The sequence below is a fragment of the Cicer arietinum genome, chromosome 8 (genome assembly GCF_000331145.2).
Source record: "Cicer arietinum cultivar CDC Frontier isolate Library 1 chromosome 8, Cicar.CDCFrontier_v2.0, whole genome shotgun sequence".
Lineage (NCBI taxonomy): Eukaryota > Viridiplantae > Streptophyta > Magnoliopsida > Fabales > Fabaceae > Cicer > Cicer arietinum.
Genome location: NC_021167.2, coordinates 10059923 through 10083730, shown reverse-complemented (window position 1 = coordinate 10083730; position 23808 = coordinate 10059923). Strand labels below are relative to the sequence as shown.

At 29.7% G+C, this 23808-nt stretch overlaps 4 protein-coding genes across 4 annotated transcripts; 3 read left to right on the top strand and 1 right to left on the bottom strand.

Annotated features, from left to right (window-relative positions):
* The first annotated feature begins 2872 nt into the window (after positions 1-2872).
* On the top strand, positions 2873-3214 carry LOC101507976 (cyclin-dependent protein kinase inhibitor SMR6-like). The gene has a single exon (XM_004489728.4). It carries the CDS (start codon positions 2873-2875, stop codon positions 3212-3214), a length of 342 nt encoding a protein of 113 aa, XP_004489785.1.
* Positions 3215-9120: 5906 nt separating this feature from the next.
* On the top strand, positions 9121-9924 carry LOC140919054 (uncharacterized). Its single transcript, XM_073364562.1, has 2 exons — positions 9121-9651; positions 9718-9924. The coding sequence occupies exons 1-2, from the start codon at positions 9121-9123 to the stop codon at positions 9922-9924; spliced, it is 738 nt and encodes a 245-aa protein (XP_073220663.1).
* Positions 9925-13292: 3368 nt separating this feature from the next.
* LOC101507651 (F-box protein At1g70590) lies at positions 13293-16773 on the top strand. The gene is made up of 4 exons (XM_004489727.4): positions 13293-13906; positions 15030-15163; positions 15352-15534; positions 16467-16773. Exons 1-4 carry the CDS (start codon positions 13375-13377, stop codon positions 16629-16631), a joined length of 1014 nt encoding a protein of 337 aa, XP_004489784.1. The 5' UTR covers positions 13293-13374; the 3' UTR covers positions 16632-16773.
* A 2025-nt stretch (positions 16774-18798) lies between these two features.
* On the bottom strand, positions 18799-21125 carry LOC101507342 (uncharacterized). The gene has a single exon (XM_004489726.4). The coding sequence runs from the start codon at positions 20895-20897 to the stop codon at positions 19074-19076; it is 1824 nt and encodes a 607-aa protein (XP_004489783.1). The 5' UTR covers positions 20898-21125; the 3' UTR covers positions 18799-19073.
* Positions 21126-23808: the final 2683 nt, after the last annotated feature.

Here is a 23808-nt window from a genome sequence, read left to right as displayed (position 1 = left end):
AACTTTGAAACTCTACGGATGTTGATTGTTTTTACACCATATATATTCTTATCCATGTTGTCTGCCTTTTATATAAAGTTCATTAGTTTATTTATTTATTTATTTCAAAACAAAACAGAAAGTAATGGGAATGCATTGAGTATAATAGTCTTACTTTTTCAAGGTAATAAATTCATTTACTAATTTATTTTGTGGAAGACTCTTAAAAATAACCATTGTTACAAAGAGAAAATAAAATAATTAGTTCATGATAATTTATTTTTAGAAATAATAAAAATATATTTTAAATATTTTTATTGTTTTTAAAAGATAGATAATTATTTATTTTAAATGTTTTAGTTTTATTATTAATAAGTAAAATTAATTTAAAAATATTGTAATAGAGAATATTTTTACAAAGTACACAAATTTTTAAGTTTTTTGTGTAGTAATTTTTTTTTAAAGGAATAATAAACTTCACTAAAATCAATTCACACAAGTGTTAAGTATTAAGTTCAAAGTCAAAATTCAATTCAACAATTTTAATATTTATCAATTTAATTAAAATTTAAAAATAGTAATTTTTACATGATTGAGATGAATCGTTGTAGTTCTAAATTGCAATATAAAGATTTTAGGACATCAACAATAGCATTTCAGCTATAATTACTATAGCCACATTAATTGTACTTGTTCCAATTTGACCACAATATCAAAATTTACGGCATACCTCAAAATGATTGCAACCATAATTTATAACCATGTAAATCATTGTTAGATAAGTATAAATTTTATGTCAAGCATATGATAAGATGAAAAACTTCTATCGATCTTGTTGTTTTGGGTCTCATGTTACCACAACTTTGTTCGCCTCTCAAAATAATTTTGACATCATCAAGAGAGACATTTATAAAAAATGTGACTCTTTTTTATTTAAAATAATTCATTTAAAAAAGATGTTTATCTAGAATAATTATCACTATAATTATATTTTCATTATAACGAGAATACATCAATAAATAATAAAAATAAATTAACAAAATTACATTTTTCTTCTTTTTATTTATTATTTATTTTTAATCGATGTAAAATAATCAAATACAACCAATATTTAAGAACCGAATGAGTATTAATAATAGTAATACTCGTGACTATTTTATGATTGTCTCCGATGATATTTAAATTTTGTTATTTAAAATTATAAAGTTAAACTATTATTATTAAATTAACATTTAATAGATAATATATTAAGATATTCTAAATCATGACAAATTAATGTACTTATTTGTAATTTTTAATTAAATATATTTTTTTATTTTTAAGAGATGTACAATTTATGTGATTCTTGAAATTATAAATATTTTTTTTTTTGAATAAATGGAAAGGTATACGATGGAATAAAAGGAAGAATGAATTCCCTCCCCCAATAGAAAAGTTGGCGCCAAAATCCATTTATTGTGAATGATGCTGCTGCGGTCAGCTACTGCAACGGGCACCCGCATTTCACTCTTTGCTTCTTTTCTCTCTCTCTCTCTCTCTTACGTCACAACAACTCGCCTTTCTCTCTCCATTTGCTTTTTATTTATCACACCATATCAACATTATTTCAACAACATTTATGAAGTCTATGTATTTCATAACATTCACACATAATTTCTCCTTTTTCATTGGTCATCACTACGAACTCTTTATTAGAGACGTTTAATACATTAGTTAATTTGTACACCTCAAGCAAAATAATTGAATCATTGTGATTAATGTTACAACATACAACTATATACAACTATGATATATTTGAACGAGAGACATGTAAAGCTTGACATTTTCTACCGTTGTATAATATTTTATAAAAGCTAGCCTTGAATACTCAATCAATCATCTCTCTCGAATTTACTGTCTTGTGTACTATGAAGTAAATAGTTGCTTTGGTCGAATTACATGACTTGATAAGCATTAGACTTACTATTTCACCTTCCATCTTCTTTATGCAAAATTTTGTGCATATATTGCTGACAACTCACTCAATCTCATTAACTTATATTATTAATAGTTAATTTTTTATTTATTATTTATTTAATAATCTTTACTTATATCTTTATTAAATTAAACCAAAAATAAAAATAAATGGCCTTCTCCTTAGAATGCAACCTAGTATATATGAAAATTAAAATAAAAAAAATTATAAATGTTATCATATTATCACATTTTGGAGATGCAACTTACTACTTAAAAAATGGAATGAAATAATTTTTTTAAAATATTAAAAATAAAACAAAATAACATTTACCGTAGTAATATTTGTAATTTCAAAAAATAAATCCACATGTTATTAAAATATAGAAATGTAAAAGGTATTGTTACATGCAAATATGATTTTTTTTACTACAAATGAACTTTATATATGATTTTAATCTCGTCACACTTGCTATTACAATTATAGCAAGTGCATGTCTCTTTTATTCTTTTATTTTATTTGTTTAACAAAATGTCTCTTTTATTCTTTTATTTTATTTGTTTAACAAAATGTCTCTTTTATACAAAACGTTTTTTCTTTTCTAGTATTTTCTATATCTAAAGAAACACTACAAATCATTTTACATGCACACCAAATTCTCTATAAAATTCCTCAAACACTTGAACCTACTTTTCCTCTGTCCCCTCACCTTTTCAACAAACTAAACCAGCTTCTCAAACAAGCTCTTTCCATTGAACTATCCCAAACCATACTTCCTTTTTTTTTTTCATTAAATTCTTTCTCAGTGCAAAAACTTTTCCAATTCCTCTCTTTATTCTTCTTCTAACTCTTTTTCACTACCCAAAAGTGATAAAAAGAAGAAAAAGCCATAATTTTTATTCCCTTCATAGAAAATTAAAACTTTTTTGGAGTTTAAATATGGGGTTACATGAGAAATCATCAAAAGTGGAAGGAGTGTTGGAAAATTCAGAGAATAATAGAAAATGGGTCATCATCAATTTAAGAACACAATTGAAGCCAATAAATACAATCCCTTTGGAGAAAATTGAACAAGAAGAGGAAATTAGTGAAATGGAAGAAGAGTGTTCAACTACACCAAGAGGGGAAGGAACAAGGATTCCAACATCTTTGATATGTCCACCAGCTCCTAAGAAGAGAAAGTCTTCTTTGAAATTCAATTATCTTCGTGGAGGAAAAGAGTTTTTCACTCCACCTGAGTTAGAATCTGTTTTCATACGCCATGTTCAAAGAGCTATATAGCTAATTCATCATAGCTACCTACAACATTTGGTTCTGTTATGTAACTTTTTTTTTTCTTCTTAAGTGTTTTAATTTATACCATTGGACTACACTTTCGACCACTAAATTGTTTCCTTTGGTAATGTTAATGTAGCTAGAGCTAATTGAGTAGTTAAGAGATTGTGTTATTTTTGTATAAAGTTTAGTATAAAGGAATAAAAGAGACTTCTTTACATTGCACGTTTCATCTTCTTTTAGTTCTGCAAAACAATTGACCTTGTCTGGTCCATGTTTCTGATCTGTTTCGTTTGATGTGGTAATATAGATTGAATCTAGTACTCCATTGTTGATTTATTTAAATGTACATAAATTAAAATAGTACTAGTTTCTAGCTTTTTTTGTCTAATATGTATGTGTGTCACAGTTCATGATCATGGGTAGTAATGTGAAATTTTAGGTGAAAAATCCAAGCAATTAAACATGTAAATGTAAGTGTATGGTTGGTATGACAATACAACTATAATTAGTTAATGTGAATTGACACATACAATTTTTAAAATTATTGTGATTTAATGCAATTTTGACAAATTTAATGTAATATCAAATACATATTTCTTCCTTCTACAATAATTAACTAACTTAAAAAAATTATTTTAAAATAAAATGATTATTTCAAGTTTAATGTTGCACGGATACTTCTTAATTTTGATTGGTTGAGACCAAAGACTACTTGGTCATGTAGCCATAGGTCCAATTAGCTTAATTCAAAGTCTATTGGCATCTTCTATTTTTTGAATTCAGGGTCTTTCTATAGGGTACCCCACATATCAATTAAGTAGTCTTTTCCTATACATTTAGTGCACCAACAACCTAACTAGTCTACAAGTCTATACACTTTTTTCTTCATGCTAACACAACGTAATATTAAAACCTATCCAAAAATAATATAATATTACAAAAAATAACAATTGAGTTTTTAAAATTATGGTGGTTCAACGTGAGAAGTTTAAATATGTACTTAATTTATTATTATAATATAATTTAAAAACTTTTTGTTAATTATTGTAAATTCCAAAAATAGAAAGAAATTAAGTGTGATAGAAACAACTTTAGAAAAAGAGAGGGTACTTATTTTAGAAAAAAAAAAGTTTCATATTAATATATCATTATTGTTATTATTTAAAAGTAACATGCATAAATATGTGTATGTGCAAATGACCACCCACTTACTTCACACTAAGTCATGCTTAGAGTGGGAAGGTTCCCTCTAAATTCTTTTGTGACGTAGTTTCTCATAGAATAACGTTGTAAAGGGACAAACCACGTGATGAAGTTTAGAATCCTATGTTAGTTGAATGGCTCTATTTTTATTTTGCATTTCTCTAAAGCCAAACTATCAAGGTCAATAATTGAAAATTTTGAGCACTAGCTTACTAATTTGAAGTCGTTGTTATCTTATCTTGTTGGTACGATGATATATCATAATTAATAATTATATACTATATAATACTAATTGTTATGAGCACTAGACATTATAACAAAATTAAAATAGTTTACTCGATGGGAATATTCAAGAAAAGGCAAAGCAAATGTTTTGAATAGTGGTAAGGGGAAATTCACCTGGCGTGGTGAATTAAAAAATTTATTTCTAGGGATCGGAGCCAGTGATTGAGGGAATGACATTTGAACACGTCTAGATATGACTGATTAATTTGTACTATAAAGTAAGAAAAAGAAAATAGTGTATAGTTTGTTTTGGCTTGCAATGGGGTCTAATCATATGAGTGGATTTGATTAGTTTTATTGATCCTTAATTTGAGTCTCTCATTATTGGAGACCACATGGAGATGAGCAAAGTTGTTTAGCATATACACACAGTTCTATATTTTAAAATATTTTTATAAAAATAAAATAATTTAATAGAATACATAATTCTCATTAAATATTACATTATAAAATCACTTTACACTGATAATACATCTCCTATTTTCTAAAAAAAAAATAACATTTATCTCACCTCAATAAATGCAATATACTATTAGTTCTTTTAGACAACTCTTTATTGTTGTTTTGGATTTTTTGCATTATAATATAAAGGTATCATACAAATAATTACCAAAAAATATATGATAAGCAATCGTAATCCATCGTAATTGACCTGAAATAAGCTAAAGTGATCTACATGATTTTAAATAAAGTTCCACCATAGTAACATAATGATTTTTTATATTGCCGAAATTGGTGTTGGAGTGGCACGGGAGCAGTATATTAGATATTTTAGAATAAAGTTAGATTTTATATTCTCCTTGAATGTAAGTCTTTTGTGTTATATATTTGCATTATTGTTATTCCCCTGAACTATATTGTCAAGAAAATTTTCGATAAAATGATTTAATATATTAGAATCCACTCTCGTTCTTCTACCAAACTAAATTTGATTCGTCAATTAAATTTTTCTATATCAAATTTTACAATATAATTTAACATACTCTAAAGGTGCACTAAATAATTTTTTTAGGAAAAAGAGGTGAGTTACAAAAAATAATTTGAAAATCAAATTTTTCCTAACAAGAATTTTTTGAAACAATACTTTTTCACACTCTTCTTTTTTAATGTAGAAGATCAAGTTGCAACAGATAAGATACTAATAATTCTATTTTCTTGAATAAAATCAAAAACTCTCATCAGATGTTGAAGAAAAACATAAATAGACAAATAAAAAAAATATAATCAAAATACAAAAATATACACTGGGAAAAATTTTAAAATTAGAGAAAATCGCAACAGTTATCAAATGACAATCAAATAATAATACACTCGGAAAAAAACTTACAAGAGATAGTTTTTTCTCAAACATACATCCACAATCTCTAAAAAAAATATATTTTAATTACATCTCATAACATCACAACATATATCATAAATAATTGGTGAATCAAAAGAAGGATATAAAATATATCATAATGGGAATGTGAAGTAATATTGACTTGTGAATCAATTGAATGTTGACTGTATAAGGGCTCAGAAATGGTTCTGAACATAACTTATTTTGTCAGTACACTCTCTCTACATCCCATGTGTATTGCATGGTACGTATAATGCACGGTGTAATATCCTCACTCCTTACCTTAGTCTACCGACAATTGAAGGTTGAATTTATAAAAGTTGTAGCCAATTACTTGCAGGCTAGGATGGATAAGAAAAGGATGGGTAAAATTTAATGTATAGTGTATGCAAAATTTGAAGTTTTTTATTTTTATAAGCTAAAATTTTATTAGATACTATAGCACAAGATGTGCCACAAGGACAAAACGCAAAATCACATAGCATCAAGAAAAGCTCAAAACTAACAACAACACAATGAGTTGGATGAAGAATTAATTTTTGTTAGAGTGAAAACTGAAAACAAAAAACAATATCTTATGTTTTGTATATAGGAAGAAAATTTTAATGCCCAATTTGGTATCTTGCATATTAATCCTGATTGTGAATAGCAAGTTCCTTAAAGTTTTCATTTTTGTCTACTCTATATGTTTATAGAAAAGTCATCTATTAATAATTAGAGTTCAATTCATGCTAGTTTCATTAGATGAAAACAAATTTAAATTTATTTTTAAATGTTCAATCAAAATAAGGTTCTCTTTACCTTAGACTAAGCATCATCTCTTTGCACTAAATTTATTTTATATAAAAAAATAGAATTCAATAAGTTTTATAAACATAGCAGAGCCGTTGTATTCCATAGTTGAATGACCAACTCTGAAAATGATAATGTATAGACCATAGAGTTAAAGTTGTGTGGGCTTTTAAAGGATGTGAAATAGGTGACTCTTGAAGCCCACTTCGTGTTCAATTATGGAGAGTGTTTTGTACCGTGCACCCCACCTATACCTCCCACCCCCTATCCCAGTGAAAAATACTATATTGTCTTTTTTTATTATGTATAAAACCATCAAAAGAAATTACCACCTCTATTTCTCACCTCCACTTTCGAAAATTACAAAATCTTCCTAAACATTATAAAATTTCAAACTTTCGAAATATAAAAAAGTTTTTTTTTTTTGACATTTTCGAAAGTTTTGTTAAATATGAAACTGTCGAAACTTAAATTTCCAGAAATTTTTACAAATTTCAAAACTTTTGATAAATGTTAAAGTTTCGAAATGCAATTTTCCAGGATGTTATAAAACTTTGGATAAATTTGAAAGTTTTGAAGAGTGTTTTTCCATAAATCATCAAAACTTTCGAAAGTTTTGATGAATTTGAAACTTTTGAAACTTAATGCTCGAAACTTTCAAACTTTTGAAATTCGAAACTTTCAAACTTCCGAAGTAATTCAATTTCGAAAATTTTAAAAAATTCAAAACTTTCGAAAGTTATAATTTATTTCAAAAAATCCATGTTGTCAATTATAATTAAAATTTTATTTTCAAAAATAAATTTATAATATTATTATTAATTAAATTTATTACTATTTTTGAAATTAGGTATGAGTAGAGTTGAAGTTTCTGCTTCATGAACGGTTATAGATTCTACAGAAAATTCACCACCGATTAGGTATTATTATTGATAATCCAGCACCGATCAAATTTTTAGTATAGATATATATTTGATGTTTTATTTGAAACATATTTTGTAGGTATTTCCCTCTCGAGAAGCTGTATTTGAATGGGCACAAAACATTGGAATGCAAAATGGAATTTTAATTGTTACCATTCGATCAGATAAAGCAACTAGAAAGAGTGCAAGAAAAGACAAATTAATTTTAGGATGAGAAAGAGGTGAAAGATATAAATCAAAATCAACAGTAACTTGTTCTCACAAGGAAAATTGTCTACTTACCTTCAAACGTATACCGTTAAGTGTCAGTGAATGATGGAAAATTAGTGTTCGTTGTGGAACACACAATCATAATTTACTTGATACTGTAATCAGTCATTCATATTTGGGGCGTTTAAACGAAGAAGAGATGAAATTTTTCAATGACATGACAAAATATAAGCTTGCACCAAGATTCATTTTGAATGCTTTGAAAGAGAGAAATAAAGCTAAGCTCACAATTCTCAGTCAAATATATAAAGCAATGAGTACTTATCGATCATCATTGAGAGATTCGTACACAGAAATGCAACATCTGTTGAAGTTAATACAATAAGAAAATTATGTGCATTGGACAAGAAGACGAGAGAATTCAGATGTTTTGAGATATATATTTTGGACGCATCCTGATTGTATAAAGTTGTTAAACACGCTTTATTTTATTTTGATATGTGATAGTACATACAAAACAAATATATATCAGTTACCATTACTTGAAATTGTCGGTGTCACATCTACTAGTTGGACATTTTCGGTTGGGTTTGCTTACTTGGAACAAGAGCGACAAGATAACTTCCTCTGGGCATTTGAAAAGGTACGACAGCTATTCGTCTCTGAGACTTTAATTACTAAAGTTATTGTGATTGATAGAGATCTTGTCATGATGAATGCTATTAGTGTTGTGTTTTCTACATCAATACATTTGCTATCTCGTTTTCATATTAAAAAAAATGTTGGGGCAAGATGAAAACAATATGTGAAAAATGATAGACAAGATGAAGTAATGGATTTATAGAAAAAAAATTGTATATTCGACTAGTGTGGAGGAGTATGATAATCACTTGCAACACTTTGAGCTAGTGTGTGCCGATATTATTCTTTTTGTTGATTATGTGAAAGATTCATGGTTGAGACCTTACAAAGAAAGATTTGTCAAGGTTTGAACCAATAGAGTGATGCATTTGGGGAACGCAACATCTAACAGATATTTTTAAATTATGATTTGTTTTGTTTTAGAAAATATGGTTTACTAGTTTATGTGATTTGTTTTAATTTGTGTTATTTAATGTATTTGTAGAGTTGAGTTTGCTCATTGGAGATTGAAAAATATGTTGCAAACTAGTTTTGGTGAGATATGTAAGAGTTGGGATGTTGTGAATATAATGTTGAAGAACCAAGTATGTATCATTAAATCGTCTTTTCAGAAAACCATCAAGGATATTGATCACGAATATAATTCACCATTTTTTCAAAGTCTAAATCATTGTGTATCAAGGAAATGTTTTAAAAAAATTGACAAAGAGTTACAAAGGGTGAAGATTGTAGGTACTGATAAAACAAAATATGGCTTCTCAATCAGAACAACTGATGGATTACCATGTGCTTGTGAGTTGGAAAAATTGTTGATATCTGGTAATGTTATCCCTTTAGATATCATTCATGTTTTTTGGAGAAATTTAAGCATTGAGCATGAATTGAAGGATGAAGAATCTTTAACCGATTATGACTTTTTAGAAGAGGTGGAAGCAATGAAAACATACATGAAGAAGCAAAATATTATTGGTCAAAGGATATTTAGGGCAAAAGTGTGTGAACTTGTATTTCCACATACAACATCAATAATTGCACCACCTGAGAAGGTGAGAACCAAATGAGCTAGTAAAAGGAAAAAAGAATTTGATACTTCTCATGATCCTTCATATTAGGAGTATGTTGATGTCTCTCAAGAATACGCAAAGCAACCATCTCAACATTCTGCAAGACAACCATCTCAACGTTATGCAAATCAACCAACACAGTATTCTGCAAGACAACCGTATAACATTCAATTTCCTACTTTTATACATATGTATATTAAGGAGATAATATATGTTGTGCTTGATGGAAATTGTGGGTTTCGTGCAATTCCATGATTGTTAGGTTGGACTGAAGAATCTTGGCCTTTAGTTCGAACACAATTGGATAAAGAGATTCATCTACATCAAGACCTTTATTCCAATGTTTTTGATGACAATGTTGAATTAGTGTGAAACTCATTGAAAGTTTCAGGATTGGGTGCTCAAGGAAAAGATAAGTGGATGATTGTACCAGACTTGGGTTACGTGATATCAACATTATATAATGTCATATTGGTGCCATTGTCTCATAATCTGAATATGACATTCTTTCCTCTAAACAAAACACCATCAAAATAGTCTTCTCTTATCTTTTTACTAGCAATTGGATTCGTCAATTAAAATATAACTCTCCTTCTCATAGCCTCCGAGCCACGTGGTGTTCATATTGTGTCAACACATGTGTCACTACCGATCCCCCGAGGAATCCGGGCTGCTGATCTTGCTCATCAGCATCATGAATACCATCAGCATCATCAGCATGTGCAACATACTACTCCTTAGTCTGCTCCATCTGCAGAGGCTCAGGGACATCCTCCTCCATTTGTGCAGGCTCAGTTAGCTCAACGACATCATCCTGAACATCCTGTTTACGACGACGCTGTTTAATTGGACGATTTGCTTCATGTCGTCGTTTGTTTGATGTTGTTGGTAGAATTCTCTTTGCACCATCACCTATCTCGTTGCGAATAATTTGGTTAAATGCACCTCTTATTCTAGGCATTGTAATATATCAATAATAAAAAAAAATGAAAAAAAAGCTAAACAAATAAAAATGTATTTCAAAACTTTCGTATTCTTCCTAAACTTTCGAAGCTTGTTTCGGAAGTTTCATTGAAGGCCAAACTTCCGAAACAATTTCAGAACTTTCCATGAATTCCAAAGTTTCGAAACTGAAAAACTTCATGTTTTTGAATTTTACATTTCGAAACTTTCAGATTGTTAGAAAGTTTCGAATGTTTCTGCATTTCAAAAGTTTCATGTTCATGGAAACTTTAGAAAGTTTCAAAAATTTGGGAAACAATGAACTTCGAAAGTTTCATGTTCATGAAAACTTTCGAAGATATGGAAAAATAACGATTCGAAGGTTATCTTACTTTTGAGTTTCGAAAATTTCAAATGTACGAATGTTTGCAAAATGTGATTCGGAAAATTCAAACTTTCGAAGAAAATGGATGAAAAAAAGAGAAGGTGATTTTTTTGGGGTTTTTTTTTATAGATAACATTAGGGGCGATATGATATTTTTCATGGGGATGGGGGTGGAAGGTACAGGTGGGGGGTACACGGTACAAAACTCTTATGAAAAATATTTTAATACATCAGCCCAACAAAAATTACAATTATAAGAGAGAGAATTGGTCGGACCAAACTTTATTTAATTAGATCATGTGTATTTAAAAAACTCAAAGTTTGAGCCATATATATTATCTACTAAAAGCTTTATTTTAATTCATGGTATGATATTTTTAAAAGTCTGTTATGACTTAGTAACCTTTTAAAAAAAATCTATTTTATGTTAAGGCTTATAAAAATGATATTTCGTCTATCTCTAAAAATGTGAATTTTGTTGAGCTTATATAATCATAACATCCATTTTTTCCACTTTTCGCAACATACTTGATGTATATAAGAATAATAAATATAAATAAAATAAAAGAATAAAATACAAATATTAAATTTATAGCACAATAATTTTAAGAGAAAATAATGAATATGAACATAGAAAAATGGAAAAAAAAAATTATGGTTCAAATTTTTAAGAAAGAATCTTTAAATACAAAAATATAAAGATACTTTTAAAAAAAAATAATTAATAATATTATATGTAAAAAAAATAATAAAATCCATAGACAATTTATAAGTGTCAATCACTTCATAGAGATAGCAAAGGCAACAAACCTCAACCTAATAAAGTACAAATGAGAGAGTTCACGACGGTAGAGTAGTTTAAATTACACACTCATAAAACTTTTCTTCTATGATTTAGTTGTTAGAATGCGATTTATTTTACTATTCGTCTTGGTAATATATCTTTTTTCTCGTCTTTTTATAATATTTATTTGATTTAAATTTATATAATTTTTTTAATTTATTATAAATTTCAATTAATAAGTGTCAACAATATTCAAAAAATGAGTATTATTGATATTTAAATTTTGTCAATAAACAACTTACAATTTTGTACTATTAACTTAATATTTTGAATTTATTCGTAGATTCATCTTTAATAATTTTAACAAATTTAAATTTACATTGTATCAATATATTTTATCAATTTGAGTGAATTTGATTTTTTTTTTAGTAAATAAAAGTTCTAAATATTTTCTTACATACAGAATTAAAGTGACCTATTTTTTTTTGTATATAAAAGACTATTGTAAGTATTAAATATGTGTATTGATATGGTTAAGAGAATAGTTTTCATATATTATTGATATGTAAAAAAGATTACAATGTAAAAAAGATTACAATGTCGACAAATTATGATTATTAATATATATAATCTTAGAAATAGTTATAACTAAATACAAATATTTTTACTAATCTGATAATTATTATTGGTTAATAGTATATTTTTTATATATTAGTTGTGTGTATAAATTAAATGCTATGATTAACTGTTTTATCAACAATAATTTTAAAAAAGACTAACAATGTTTGCTTTTTTTATTTTTTGAGTAATAAAAAATATTATATTATAAAATATTTTATTTGTTTTATTTTAGTAAATAATTTTGTCTTATTTTATATCTTTTATTATATGAGTAAAATATTAATTATTTATTTCTATTATACTTTAATCAGTATTGATATAATTATTTTTAATTATTGTAATTAATACTACCTTTTGCAAAGATGTAATTATTTTTTGAAAATTTATAATGTTAATTACTATTTTCATTCTTTTTTAAATATATTTTATAGAAGATTTTTTTTTATTCATAATTTTCTAAGTTCAAAACATAATTAATAATTATTTTATAAAATTATTAATGTCTATTATTACGAGAGAGAAATAAGTAAATTAAAATAATATAAAGTAAGAATATTTTAAAAAGACAAAATAAGATATATAATATTATTATAAACTAGTTTCAAATTTATAATTTATAATGAACAAGAATAAAGTGTTTTAGAAATATTACTACATATATTCTAATTAACAGTTAAAATTAATAAATCTGATAAGGACGGAAGTATATATGTTTATTCGGGAGAATGGTAAATGGTTGTGGAATATTGAATGTGAATAATGAATATGACGTATCCATTACCATTAATCTATGAGTTGATTAATTAATACTACTAGTAGTAGTAATTAAAGAAAGTTTGAACGAGACAAGTGAAGTTGGTGATAGCTGTAATAATAATAATAATAATATATTATATATGTGATAATGAATAAATGAATAACCGACAACAGTATCCATCTCTCTCAACCACTCACCGTTCCACCGCAACTGATTATGAACAACCACCAAACATGGCCTTCTACCTCCTCATCCTCGCCTTTCACCTCTCTTCCTCTCCCTAACCTAACCGCTTCCGAATTATCCTCTGCACGCTCCGTTCGTCTCTGCTCCCGCCCACCGCCGTCTAAACCATCCTCATCCGTCACCGAACACGCCGATTTCTCCTCCCTTCCGTACGACGTTCTAACAAAAATAGCAGCCTCCTTTGACCAGCCGAATCTCCAAGCGACGTCGCTGGTGTGTCGGTCGTGGTGGGAGGCGCTCCGGTCACTGAGGGAGGCAATGGTGATGCTTATGTGGGGGAAGCGGTTCAAGCACGGAAAACGAGGAGTTCGTCAGAATACGGATAAGGCACTCGATATGTTCACGAAAGCTGCCGCTCGTGGCTCCGCTCTTGCTATGGTGGATGCCGGTCTTATTTACTGGGAGAGGGGAGAAAAGCATAAGGCTCTTGATTTTTATTTAATGGCTGCTCAACTTGGAAACGCTTCTGCACAGTGTAATTTGGGGATTTCGTATCTTCAAGGTGAAAACTTCCACAAGCTTTTTTTTTTTTTTTTTTTTGTAGTTGATTTTGTTCTTAACGTTTATTACATTTCCAAAATCATGTTTTCGAAGTGGAATTTTGATAATCATATGTGCGTTTTGGATTTTGTTTTTGTTGCTGGTTATTGGTTGGTATCTGGAATAGGTTCTGTCCAAGTGCATTGCAATAGTTTCTTGCTCTTGCTGCATACTGCATACATTCATTCATCTCAGGATGAACGTCGTTGTTTTAAGCTTATCCTATGAAGAACAGTCTCGGACACACGACACTCACTGATATTGACACATCGATACTTGTAATAAATTTAACAAAAAAGTGATTGAACAGAACCACTTGTGTCGGTGATGGCCACTCGACACACCGACACTTTAAATAAAGGTGTGTGCAATATCTCAAATGTGCCGGTGTCAGATATTGATACATGTTATTACATTCAATCATTTTCATTTTCTCAAATCATTAGTAGTGTTTGTGTCAGTGCTTCAAACAAGACACACTTTCAAGTTTCAATCTGAAGTAGTGTATGTGTCAGTGCTTCAAGCAAGACACTTTTGACCTGAAGTATTGTCGGTGCTACATAGAGTTCATCTAAAATAGTTTATAGGAGACCACCTTTTCCTACAAAATTGAAAAGGTTATTTTAGATGGATCTTACAACTCTTAAGTGAACAACTTACTTTAGAGAATAATAAAGTGAGTGATATCAACATACCAATATTTGATATTATATGCATATGCATAGCAAATCATAGATGGTTGAAATATCGATCCATGATTTTCTCTATTAATTACTCATTTTAATCACTCACTTTAGAAGAGACAAATCTATTTTAAATAAGCTAATTTTGGTCTAGATTATACTTGCTAAGCAACTCGTTTGGGAGCTTTTATATATACTTAGGATAGAGAAGCTGTTGCAACAAGCTTCCACATAAGTTCTTCTGTGTGCTATTATGAAATGACATATAGGGCAAGTTGTTACTTTTTATATCAGTGTATCTATATCTTTAGTGAATTTTAATGAGTATCATTATATCTTGACAATGGCAAAGGAATCGATGATGATAATTTATGCCTGACAAAGGTATACCAATTTATGCAGTTGAACCTCCAAACACTGAGCAAGCTTTAAAATGGTTATATAAAGCTTCCAAAGGTGGGAATATCCGTGCCCAGTACCAACTTGCTCTTTGTCTTCATAGAGATGGTGGGAACAGAAGCAATATAAGAGAAGCTGTTGGTGTTCTATCCATTTCCTCTACTACAATTTTTAGTTATAAATGAACTGGGAAGGGGAGGGGTTAAAAGCTGGGAAATCTGCATGGTTCTTTGTTTGAGAATTGACGTATACTAATATTGTACGTTCTTCTATTATCAAAATAATATATTCCTATTTTTGCTTTTAACAAGTTTTCCTGGAATAGGTTAAATGGTATATGAAAGCTGCAGAAGGCGGGTATGTTCGTGCTATGTACAATATATCCTTATGCTACTCTTTTGGGGAAGGACTGAGTCGCAATCATCAAGTAGCAAGAAAGTGGATGAAGCGGGCTGCAGATCGTGGTCATAGTAAAGCTCAATTTGAGCATGGACTTGCTCTGTATTCTGTAAGTATATATCCTTTTGTGCTATACCTCTACTTTTAATATGTGCCAGCAATGTAGTCAAAGATCGCAAGCCGCTGCCAAGGTTCGAACATTTAACGATTCTACGACCCACGGCCATGGTTCGGTGCTGCCAGATCGTTAGAGGTGTGCGTGTGATCAAACTTGCAAATTTGAAGTGGGATTGTAGGATCGCATGTTTGGGTCAATCATTTTGCAACAGGACTTGCTGAAACGGGTGGGATATTGTGAAAAAGTCATGTTTTTTAAACACTTCCTTTGCTGAAACACAGACTCTAATGTTAGAAAAAAAGATTAAAAAACCCTAAGTTTGTCTCGCTCTCTTATGGTGCTGTCTCCTCCTTGCGACGTTGTTCCTCCATGCTCTGCCACCAACTGTGATGCTGTTAACGTCTATGCGCTGCAGCCCACCGCATGCGATGTCTTCTTCACCTTTCCCTGCCTTCCCTTGTTTTCTTTCACGTGGCCCTTACTTTCTCTGTTTCTGGTTCTTTAGAGGACTCCTTTTTTTGTTTCTGCCTTCCCCGTTCTGAACGGTGTGCTGTAACCTATAATGGCTTCAGGTGGGTGTCAGCCTGATTTTTAGTTTGATGTTGTGATTTAGAGGTTATTTATTCATGTATGAACTGCTTATTTATTTGAGCACGAGGTTGTATTTCAATTTAGCGTTTTGACATTTGTCCTTCCAAGTTTTGCGATCAGTTGCCTCAAATTTGCTATTGGTTAAATATTTTTTGACGATCTTATATGGATTTCGTCTATACTATTGGAATAGTTGTCAGCAATAACTAAAGTTATGGTAATGATTATTTACAACGATGAGGTTCTAATATTAAGTCTGATTTGGTGGACAACATCTGAAACTTCACTATTTTATGTCTTTCTAATGGAGGTCTTAAATTATATCTTTACAGGAGGGAGATATGTTAAAGGCTTTGGTGTACTTGGAACTTGCTAGCCGTGCTGGCGAAAAGGGTGCTGCTCACGTTAAGAATGTAATTGTTCATCGGCTTTCTGCTGCTTCACGCAATCATGCCATGCATCTAGCGGATAGTTGGCGTGCTTTGCCATCAAATTGAGCTAAAGCATGTGTGATTTGTGAGCAAGAAGTTGCATTACTATGACCATGCATCTTAGGGGCTAAGTCGAGAAAGATTGCCTTAAGCATAAGGACAAAGAAAGCAGGAGCTGGCCAAGCAACTACCTATGTATTACTAATTCTGACCCTAGTGGTCTGTCTTCCTACTTCTGATGTTTAACTTTTAGTTCGTGCTCTGTAGTACAAATACAAATCAAAGTGCATTTCTAGATGTTTTTCCTTCAAAAAAGGCTAGATGAATTTTTTATAAGGTGAACTGTGCAGAGTTGAGTTGAATATAAACGGCTTTTTGTTTTCTTTTCATATATTATGTCTGTTGCAACTTCTTTATGTTGTACAGTAAGGATGATAGTGAAGTAGCAACTTATCTGCATGACGTCACAGAAGTATCATTTAACCTCTACTAAAGTTCATTGCTAATCTGCAACCAACCATGTTCAATCTTTTTTTATATTATTTTTATTATTATAAACAGACATTCAAAGAGATAGCACATAAAATTTGGCGAATGTTAAGGTAACCAAATTCAGTGATTGCGTATCAGTACCGTGAAGGATAAACTTTGATCTCTATAAAAACTGTGACATTCATTTTTTTGAACAGATCATGAAATAAAAATCGTGATTGCAATGAGCTATGCTCTAACCACTGCAGGTTAAGACAAACAAGACAGTAGGACAAACAATTTTGCAGCGTAGAAATAGGCCACACAACACACAACTTGTTCAGAGAGCATTTAGCCCCTGCCATGTTCAATCTACATCTCTAATGTAAGACAATATACCCGAACCATCTTGCTGGTGGAATATTGTCTACCCGTCTGTATTTTGGGTTGTTCATGGACACAATATCCACATAATCAATCTATATCCATATAAAAATTATTTATCATAACTGGTTTTTATAATCAATTTATATAGTTGGATTTGATTTAATAAAACCAGTTAAAAACTGGTTATATCCATAATCAGTCTTAAAATAAAAAAAATTCTCCAAAAAGAAAATACAAAAATCTTTATTTATTTTAAAAAAAAAATTGTTTGGAATTTTTTTTCCAAAAAAAAAAAATTGAGATTTTTTAGAAAATTGTTTGGAAAAAAATTACAATTTTTAAATTTTGACCTAAAATAGAAATAATTTTTTTCCCAAAAAGAATAACAAATTGTAGAAAAAATAAATTTGGTCATGATATATATATATATATATGTGAACATCCAAATTAACAACCGATTAAGAAAATAGATAATCATATTTAAATACTCAGATTTTTAAAACCAAATTATGAATATGGACGTGGTTTAGTTGAAAAACTGGTTATTTTGTGCAAATGCAACACTATCTGTATTGTACAGGCAAGCAAGTACACATCCAAACAAGTTATTTCGTTCCAACTGAAGGGTCTGTAAGTTTACCATTCAAATATTTGCACTTCGGGAAACTAGACCTAGAAAGCAAATTAATAAGGAGAACTTTTGTAGCCTGAGATGCTACAACAATTATTCAGAAATATAGTGGGTTGTTTCCTTAGGTATTAATATTTACAAAAAAGATACTTGACGAAAGAGTTTAGCAAATGTTCCTTTGCAATTGCTGCTACTTATTGAGAGGCACAATTAATTAAATTTTATATCTATGTCATAGTACATCTTGAAATCAACATATCTCATGAAAACAATCCAATAAAATTTCCAGACCAACTGCAAATTATCTCCTTCATATCTGGCATTCCCCAAGTTTACTCTGCATAAAATACATGATGAGATATACAAGTGGAAATATTGGGAAATAATCGGTTCTTGTTTCTGTATAAGAAGTATATACGACAATGACAATGCTGATCGCCATTGTCATCATCTGCACTGGTCAAACAAGCTATTACAAGAGGTGAATAGAGCCCGTTATCAACTTAACATACAATCCCAAAGACTGATGAACAAAGCACATTTCAGTAAAATTACACAGGTATGTGTTGATCATTGATCAAGAGGTAAGGTCAGAAGTAAACTGGAAAAATAATTTGAATGGCGAAGCAGGACTGTACATTCGATGAACGAATTTAACCTCGAAAATTTCTATCCTAAAAATAAAAATAAGAATTTGCACTATCAAAATGTGGTGTAGAGAACATATTTCATGAACAAAATAAGTACACAAACAAAAAATTTGATTGACTAAGAGAGTTGATTATCCAATATAAATAATCTCTGCACAACCGCCACCCCATTAAATAGTTTCATGAGGGAGAAAAAGGATTAAAAACAGCCCAAGCTGAAAAACCTAATGTATTTTCTTGAAGTATTTTTTTTCTTCTATATAATAAAACTTCCCATAATCCCCAGTAGTAGGCCAGACGAAACCAACTCATTATATACTCTGATGAATTCATTAAAACAAAAGGTCCATAAACTAGATGAATTTGTGCTCAAGGCAAATATGACATTGGTTGAGAATTCCTTCCTGCATGATACAAGTTGAGGTGTAATATTGCCCTAGACACCAAATCTCTTATATGCTGAGGAAGAATTGTTCTATCTGCACCCTCTAGAGCCGTCAACACCCTTGCTTGTTCCAACGACTCGCTGCTGCCGGCATGTAGCGCAAGGTAGCAGAGAAGAGTTAGCGCATGATGCATCTGGTTAACTTCGTTACTCCTCAGCAGTTTCATCAGTGCCGGGACTGCATCGAATTCGATTATTTTCTTAGAATGCTCAACATATAGGAAATTATCTGGAGAAGCAAACTTGGTAAGAGCAACGGCCGCTTCATCTGCTACATCTGTATCTCCATTACTCAGCTGTGCTACTAGAGGTTCAATCACTCGAGTCTCTCTAGCGGGAAATGTCCTGGCCAACGAACCAATTGACTTTATCGCCGGAATTTGCATCGACGGGCTGTCAACCTCTTTAATTATCCTCAAAAGCTGTTCCACAACAGCTTTAGCAGGAGGGGAGTTTGTCTTAAACGCGGCCCGTCGAAGATCAGCATTAAATTCAGCTGCAGCCGTTATCTCCATTATAGTCATCAAACAATTCCGCTGCAACTCTCCCTGTTCCTTCTCAATAATCTTAGCCAAACAAAGCATCCCTTTAGTCTCAGTTATCTTCCTACTGTTTGACACACTGCCCGCCGCAAGCATCCACAACGCCTCACCACAGCTAACTTTAAGCTGAAGCTTAACAGCCGGATCCTCATTCTCCCTCTCCTTCCTATGATTCCCTCCTCGGCTACTCCCTTCTGTATAATAATATGCATTCGAATACGAATTCGCAAACTGTCGACTACCAGTACCAGCAGACCTATAATCAGTTTTCTTCCCTAATTCCTTATTAATCTGAAAAATAGAATGAATACTCTGTCTACCAAACTGCTCATCCACGGAAGTATCGAACGATAAAAGCGTAACAAGCGGTCTAATCGCGTTTTCCCTCGCGAAATCCTCTTGAGCAACAGGATCGTGTCTAGCCATCCTTGAAACTAAATTAGCAGCTAGGGTTTGAACCCTAATGGTGGAGTCGGAAAGAACCTGCACAACAGCAGGTACTCCAGCCTCATTCACAATAACCCTAACTCTATCCAAATCATTAGCCAAATGACATAAACAATTAGCAGCAGCAATTTGTGCAGAAGGTGAAGTACCTTCTTTAAAAAGCTTCAAAAGAGGTGAAACACCACCTTCTTCAACAATAATCTTTTTATTCCTATCATTATCCAATGCAAGTGAAGCAAGTTCATTTGTAGCTTCAATTTTATCATTCAATTGACCCATTTGAATAGAAGCAATAAAAGACCATACCCAAGAAAGAATAGGATCGTTACTCGCAATTGGAGGAAGTGAAACGATAATTCCGCCGTCGCCGTCGAGGATGCTTAAAAGCCACTTCATGTCTCCGACGGAGGCTTCGAGATAACCTAAAACTTTCCGGAAATCGGCGGCGCTGACGATGCTAACAACACGGTGGAGGATACTGCGGCGTTTACACTTACGGACTAAGGTTAAAGCGCGTTCTAAATTCTTCGCCGTTTCGGCGGCGACTCGTCGGACGGGACGTTCATAAAGAGGAGGATTAGCGGCGAATCGCACCACCGTACGGAGCATTTGAAGGAGGCGTTCGACTTGTTTCCATACTTCGGAACACTCGAGTTTGAATGAGTCGGATTCTTCTATCGCTGAGCGAACTCGCTCCGCTACTAGAATTGGGTATGATAATTCTTCTTCTAATCGTTTTCCTTCCGGTGATGATGACATGCTTGATGAGTTAGTGATGTTGGAGGATGGATTTTGGAGTTTTTTGAAGGGGACGAGTCAACTGAGTCGACGCTGAGTCAGGTGGAGTCCGAGTTGGGATATGGAATAATCGGCGGTTTTGTTCTTGTTCTGATTCCACGCATTTTTTTATTTTATTTTTTTCTTTCTGTTTCTTTGTTTGAAAAATACAAACGTCAAGTACGTTAAGTAATCTCTTTGAAAATAGTTTTCTCAAGGACTGATTGGAAATAGGAGGTCGCAACTTCAATAAAATTAATAGCAATTAAACTCTTATTAATATTAAAAAACTTTTAATAAGGACAAATTATTTGATAACGTGAATTTTGATTAAATAATTTTTAATCAAATTTTCACTAAATTATTCACTTTATTTATCTAGAAAATAGAAAGTTAAAAAATAAATTATATAAAATTACTCATGTGTTCACTCCTGTTCTCTTTAAAGAAATTATATAAGATTACTATTTTTCTATTAAAGAAATTATATAAGATTACCTTTAAAAAAAACAGGAGTAATCTTATATACCTTTATTTATCTACAAAAACTCCTGTTTTCATTAAAGGTATATAAGATTACTTTTATGCTTTCAACTTTTTTTTGAGCTTTCATTGAACTTTAATATTAATACATTGTAGTATTTTTTTCTTCAAAATACTATGCAATAATAATTCTTTATAAAAGAAATAATAATTTTTTTATGAAAATATTTTTACTCTTTCTATATAAACACTTAGCAAACACTTTTTATAATTTTTTTTTTGTTCTTTTCACATTTATTTATTAGAGAAAAGTAGATAATAGTTATTTAATTTTACGTTAATTGAAGTTTTGATCAATCTATTATTTAATTTTTAAAATTGATATTTTTATTTTAAAATTGATATTTTTGTTTTAAAATTTGATAATTTTGATCATTTTTTTAGATTTTTGAATTAAAAAATATTAATTTAATATATTTTAAATAATGTGATATACAATTATATAATATAGAATCATCTAAATGCAGAAATTATTCATATGTCATTAATTAAATTAAAAATATGAAAAATTTCCAAAATTGAAAGATACATTTTTACAATATTTTATTTTAATTTTATGAATATTAATCATTCTATATTATCGTATCATATATAAAGCATCATAATTATCATTTTGTAGTTAAAAAGTTAGAGGGATAGACAAAAATTATAAGATTTTTAAAATAAATGAACCAATTTTGTGAATCAGTAAAAATAAATGGACTAAAACTGCAATTAAGTCTTTATTTTTTTACTTTTCATTTTTCAAAATAAATTAATAATATTAATAAATGATATGTTTATAAAAAATTAATAAATGAATTCAATAAATTTTAAAAAATAATTATATTTGGAGACAAAAGAATCTTAAAAAGTGTTTATAATTTAAGATAGAGAAAGTATTTAATTTATAATTGAAAAACCTAAATTCTTTTTTTTTTTTGTATAAAAGTACCTACTTCTAAAATTATAGTTTACATTATTTGATAATTTTATCGTTACAATTTTTTTTAATATATGATAATTTTTTTAAATGAATTTTATAACAAAGTACAATACTTTTTTATAAAGGAATAAAGTACAAGACTTATAAGTCAGACTTATTATGTCTTATGTATTTTCTTTTTACTCAATGTAACTTTTTTGTTTTAGACTCAATGTATTTCTATATATGATGATATACATAAGTTTGATTATTTACTTCCATTTATTTTAGATATAGGAGTAATATAATAATTATAGTATATGAAATAAAGAAGGGGTTTTAGGAAGGAAGGAGTGGAGTCAAATTGACTCGTAAGTAACTTGATCTCTTGCCAAGCACTGTACTCGTGGAGTTTTCTCTATCTCTATCTTTATCTCTGTATTTATTTAGAAAATATTTATTGTTATGAAAAATATCTGTATTTATTTATAAAATGTTTATTGTTATTAAAAATATCAGTGTCGTTCTTTAATTGATTTAATTATTTTAACTTACTATTTAATATATGATTAGTTTTTTTCAAACTTAACATTTTTATTTTTATGATTTATTTGTGAAAAAGTTGGTTGTACACTGTATATATTTTTCCATTAACATTTTTTATTAACTTTTTTGCAAGCAATCATTTTAATAAAATATAGTAATCGAGAGCTTTATCTTACTAGGTACTATCGTTGTAGGTGGTACCCAATAAAATGTTTTCTTCTTGTAGCCAAAGTTTAGTTTATAGAGAATATACTGATTTTGAATTTTATTATTCACCAAAGCAATAATGCAATTGTCAATTTAAAACGTGGGTCAAGAATGGAGTACTCTAATTCTAATTTTGTATTTTAGATTTTGATTTATCTAATTTAGTATGGGACAATTTGATATATTGATCTTGATTTGATATTCTAGGTCGCAAAACTATATTAATTTCGATACCATCTTTGTTAGATTTCAAATCATGGAGATTACTTTCATACTATCCATCACCTTTTCAGTTTTATATATAGAAACAACTCCTCTCTCCCAAAAAAGTAACTTATTTGATACTATCCTAAAAAAATTAACTTATAAGATCATTATATACATATTAGTGTATAAATCAAAGAGATAGAATAATAATATTTTCTCTAAATTATGCTTTTTTATTTTTTGACGAACTTTTTTAAATTACTTTTTATATATTGATTTATTTACTATTACTATAAATATGAAGTAAAATATATAAATGAGTGTTGCAATTAATATTAATTAAAACTTAATAACTGAATAAAAATAATTAATACTATATTAAAAATTAAAATGATTATTCATTTTTAAACAAATTATTTCGACAAGAATCGCTCATTTTGATATAGAGGAAGTACTGTATGCAATTATTATTTTTTTCAAAATATA

Bases quoted from the DNA above. Each gene is read 5' to 3' on its own strand.
- LOC101507976 (XM_004489728.4), top strand. From the start codon at position 2,873: ATGGGGTTACATGAGAAATCATCAAAAGTGGAAGGAGTGTTGGAAAAT.
- LOC101507651 (XM_004489727.4), top strand. From the start codon at position 13,375: ATGAACAACCACCAAACATGGCCTTCTACCTCCTCATCCTCGCCTTTC. The intron at 13,907-15,029 runs GTGAAAACTTCC...CAATTTATGCAG, and splicing joins GGGGATTTCGTATCTTCAAG to TTGAACCTCCAAACACTGAG. The intron at 15,535-16,466 runs GTAAGTATATAT...ATATCTTTACAG, and splicing joins ATGGACTTGCTCTGTATTCT to GAGGGAGATATGTTAAAGGC.
- LOC101507342 (XM_004489726.4), bottom strand. From the start codon at position 20,897: ATGTCATCATCACCGGAAGGAAAACGATTAGAAGAAGAATTATCATAC.
- LOC140919054 (XM_073364562.1), top strand. From the start codon at position 9,121: ATGTTGCAAACTAGTTTTGGTGAGATATGTAAGAGTTGGGATGTTGTG. The intron at 9,652-9,717 runs GTGAGAACCAAA...CCTTCATATTAG, and splicing joins TAATTGCACCACCTGAGAAG to GAGTATGTTGATGTCTCTCA.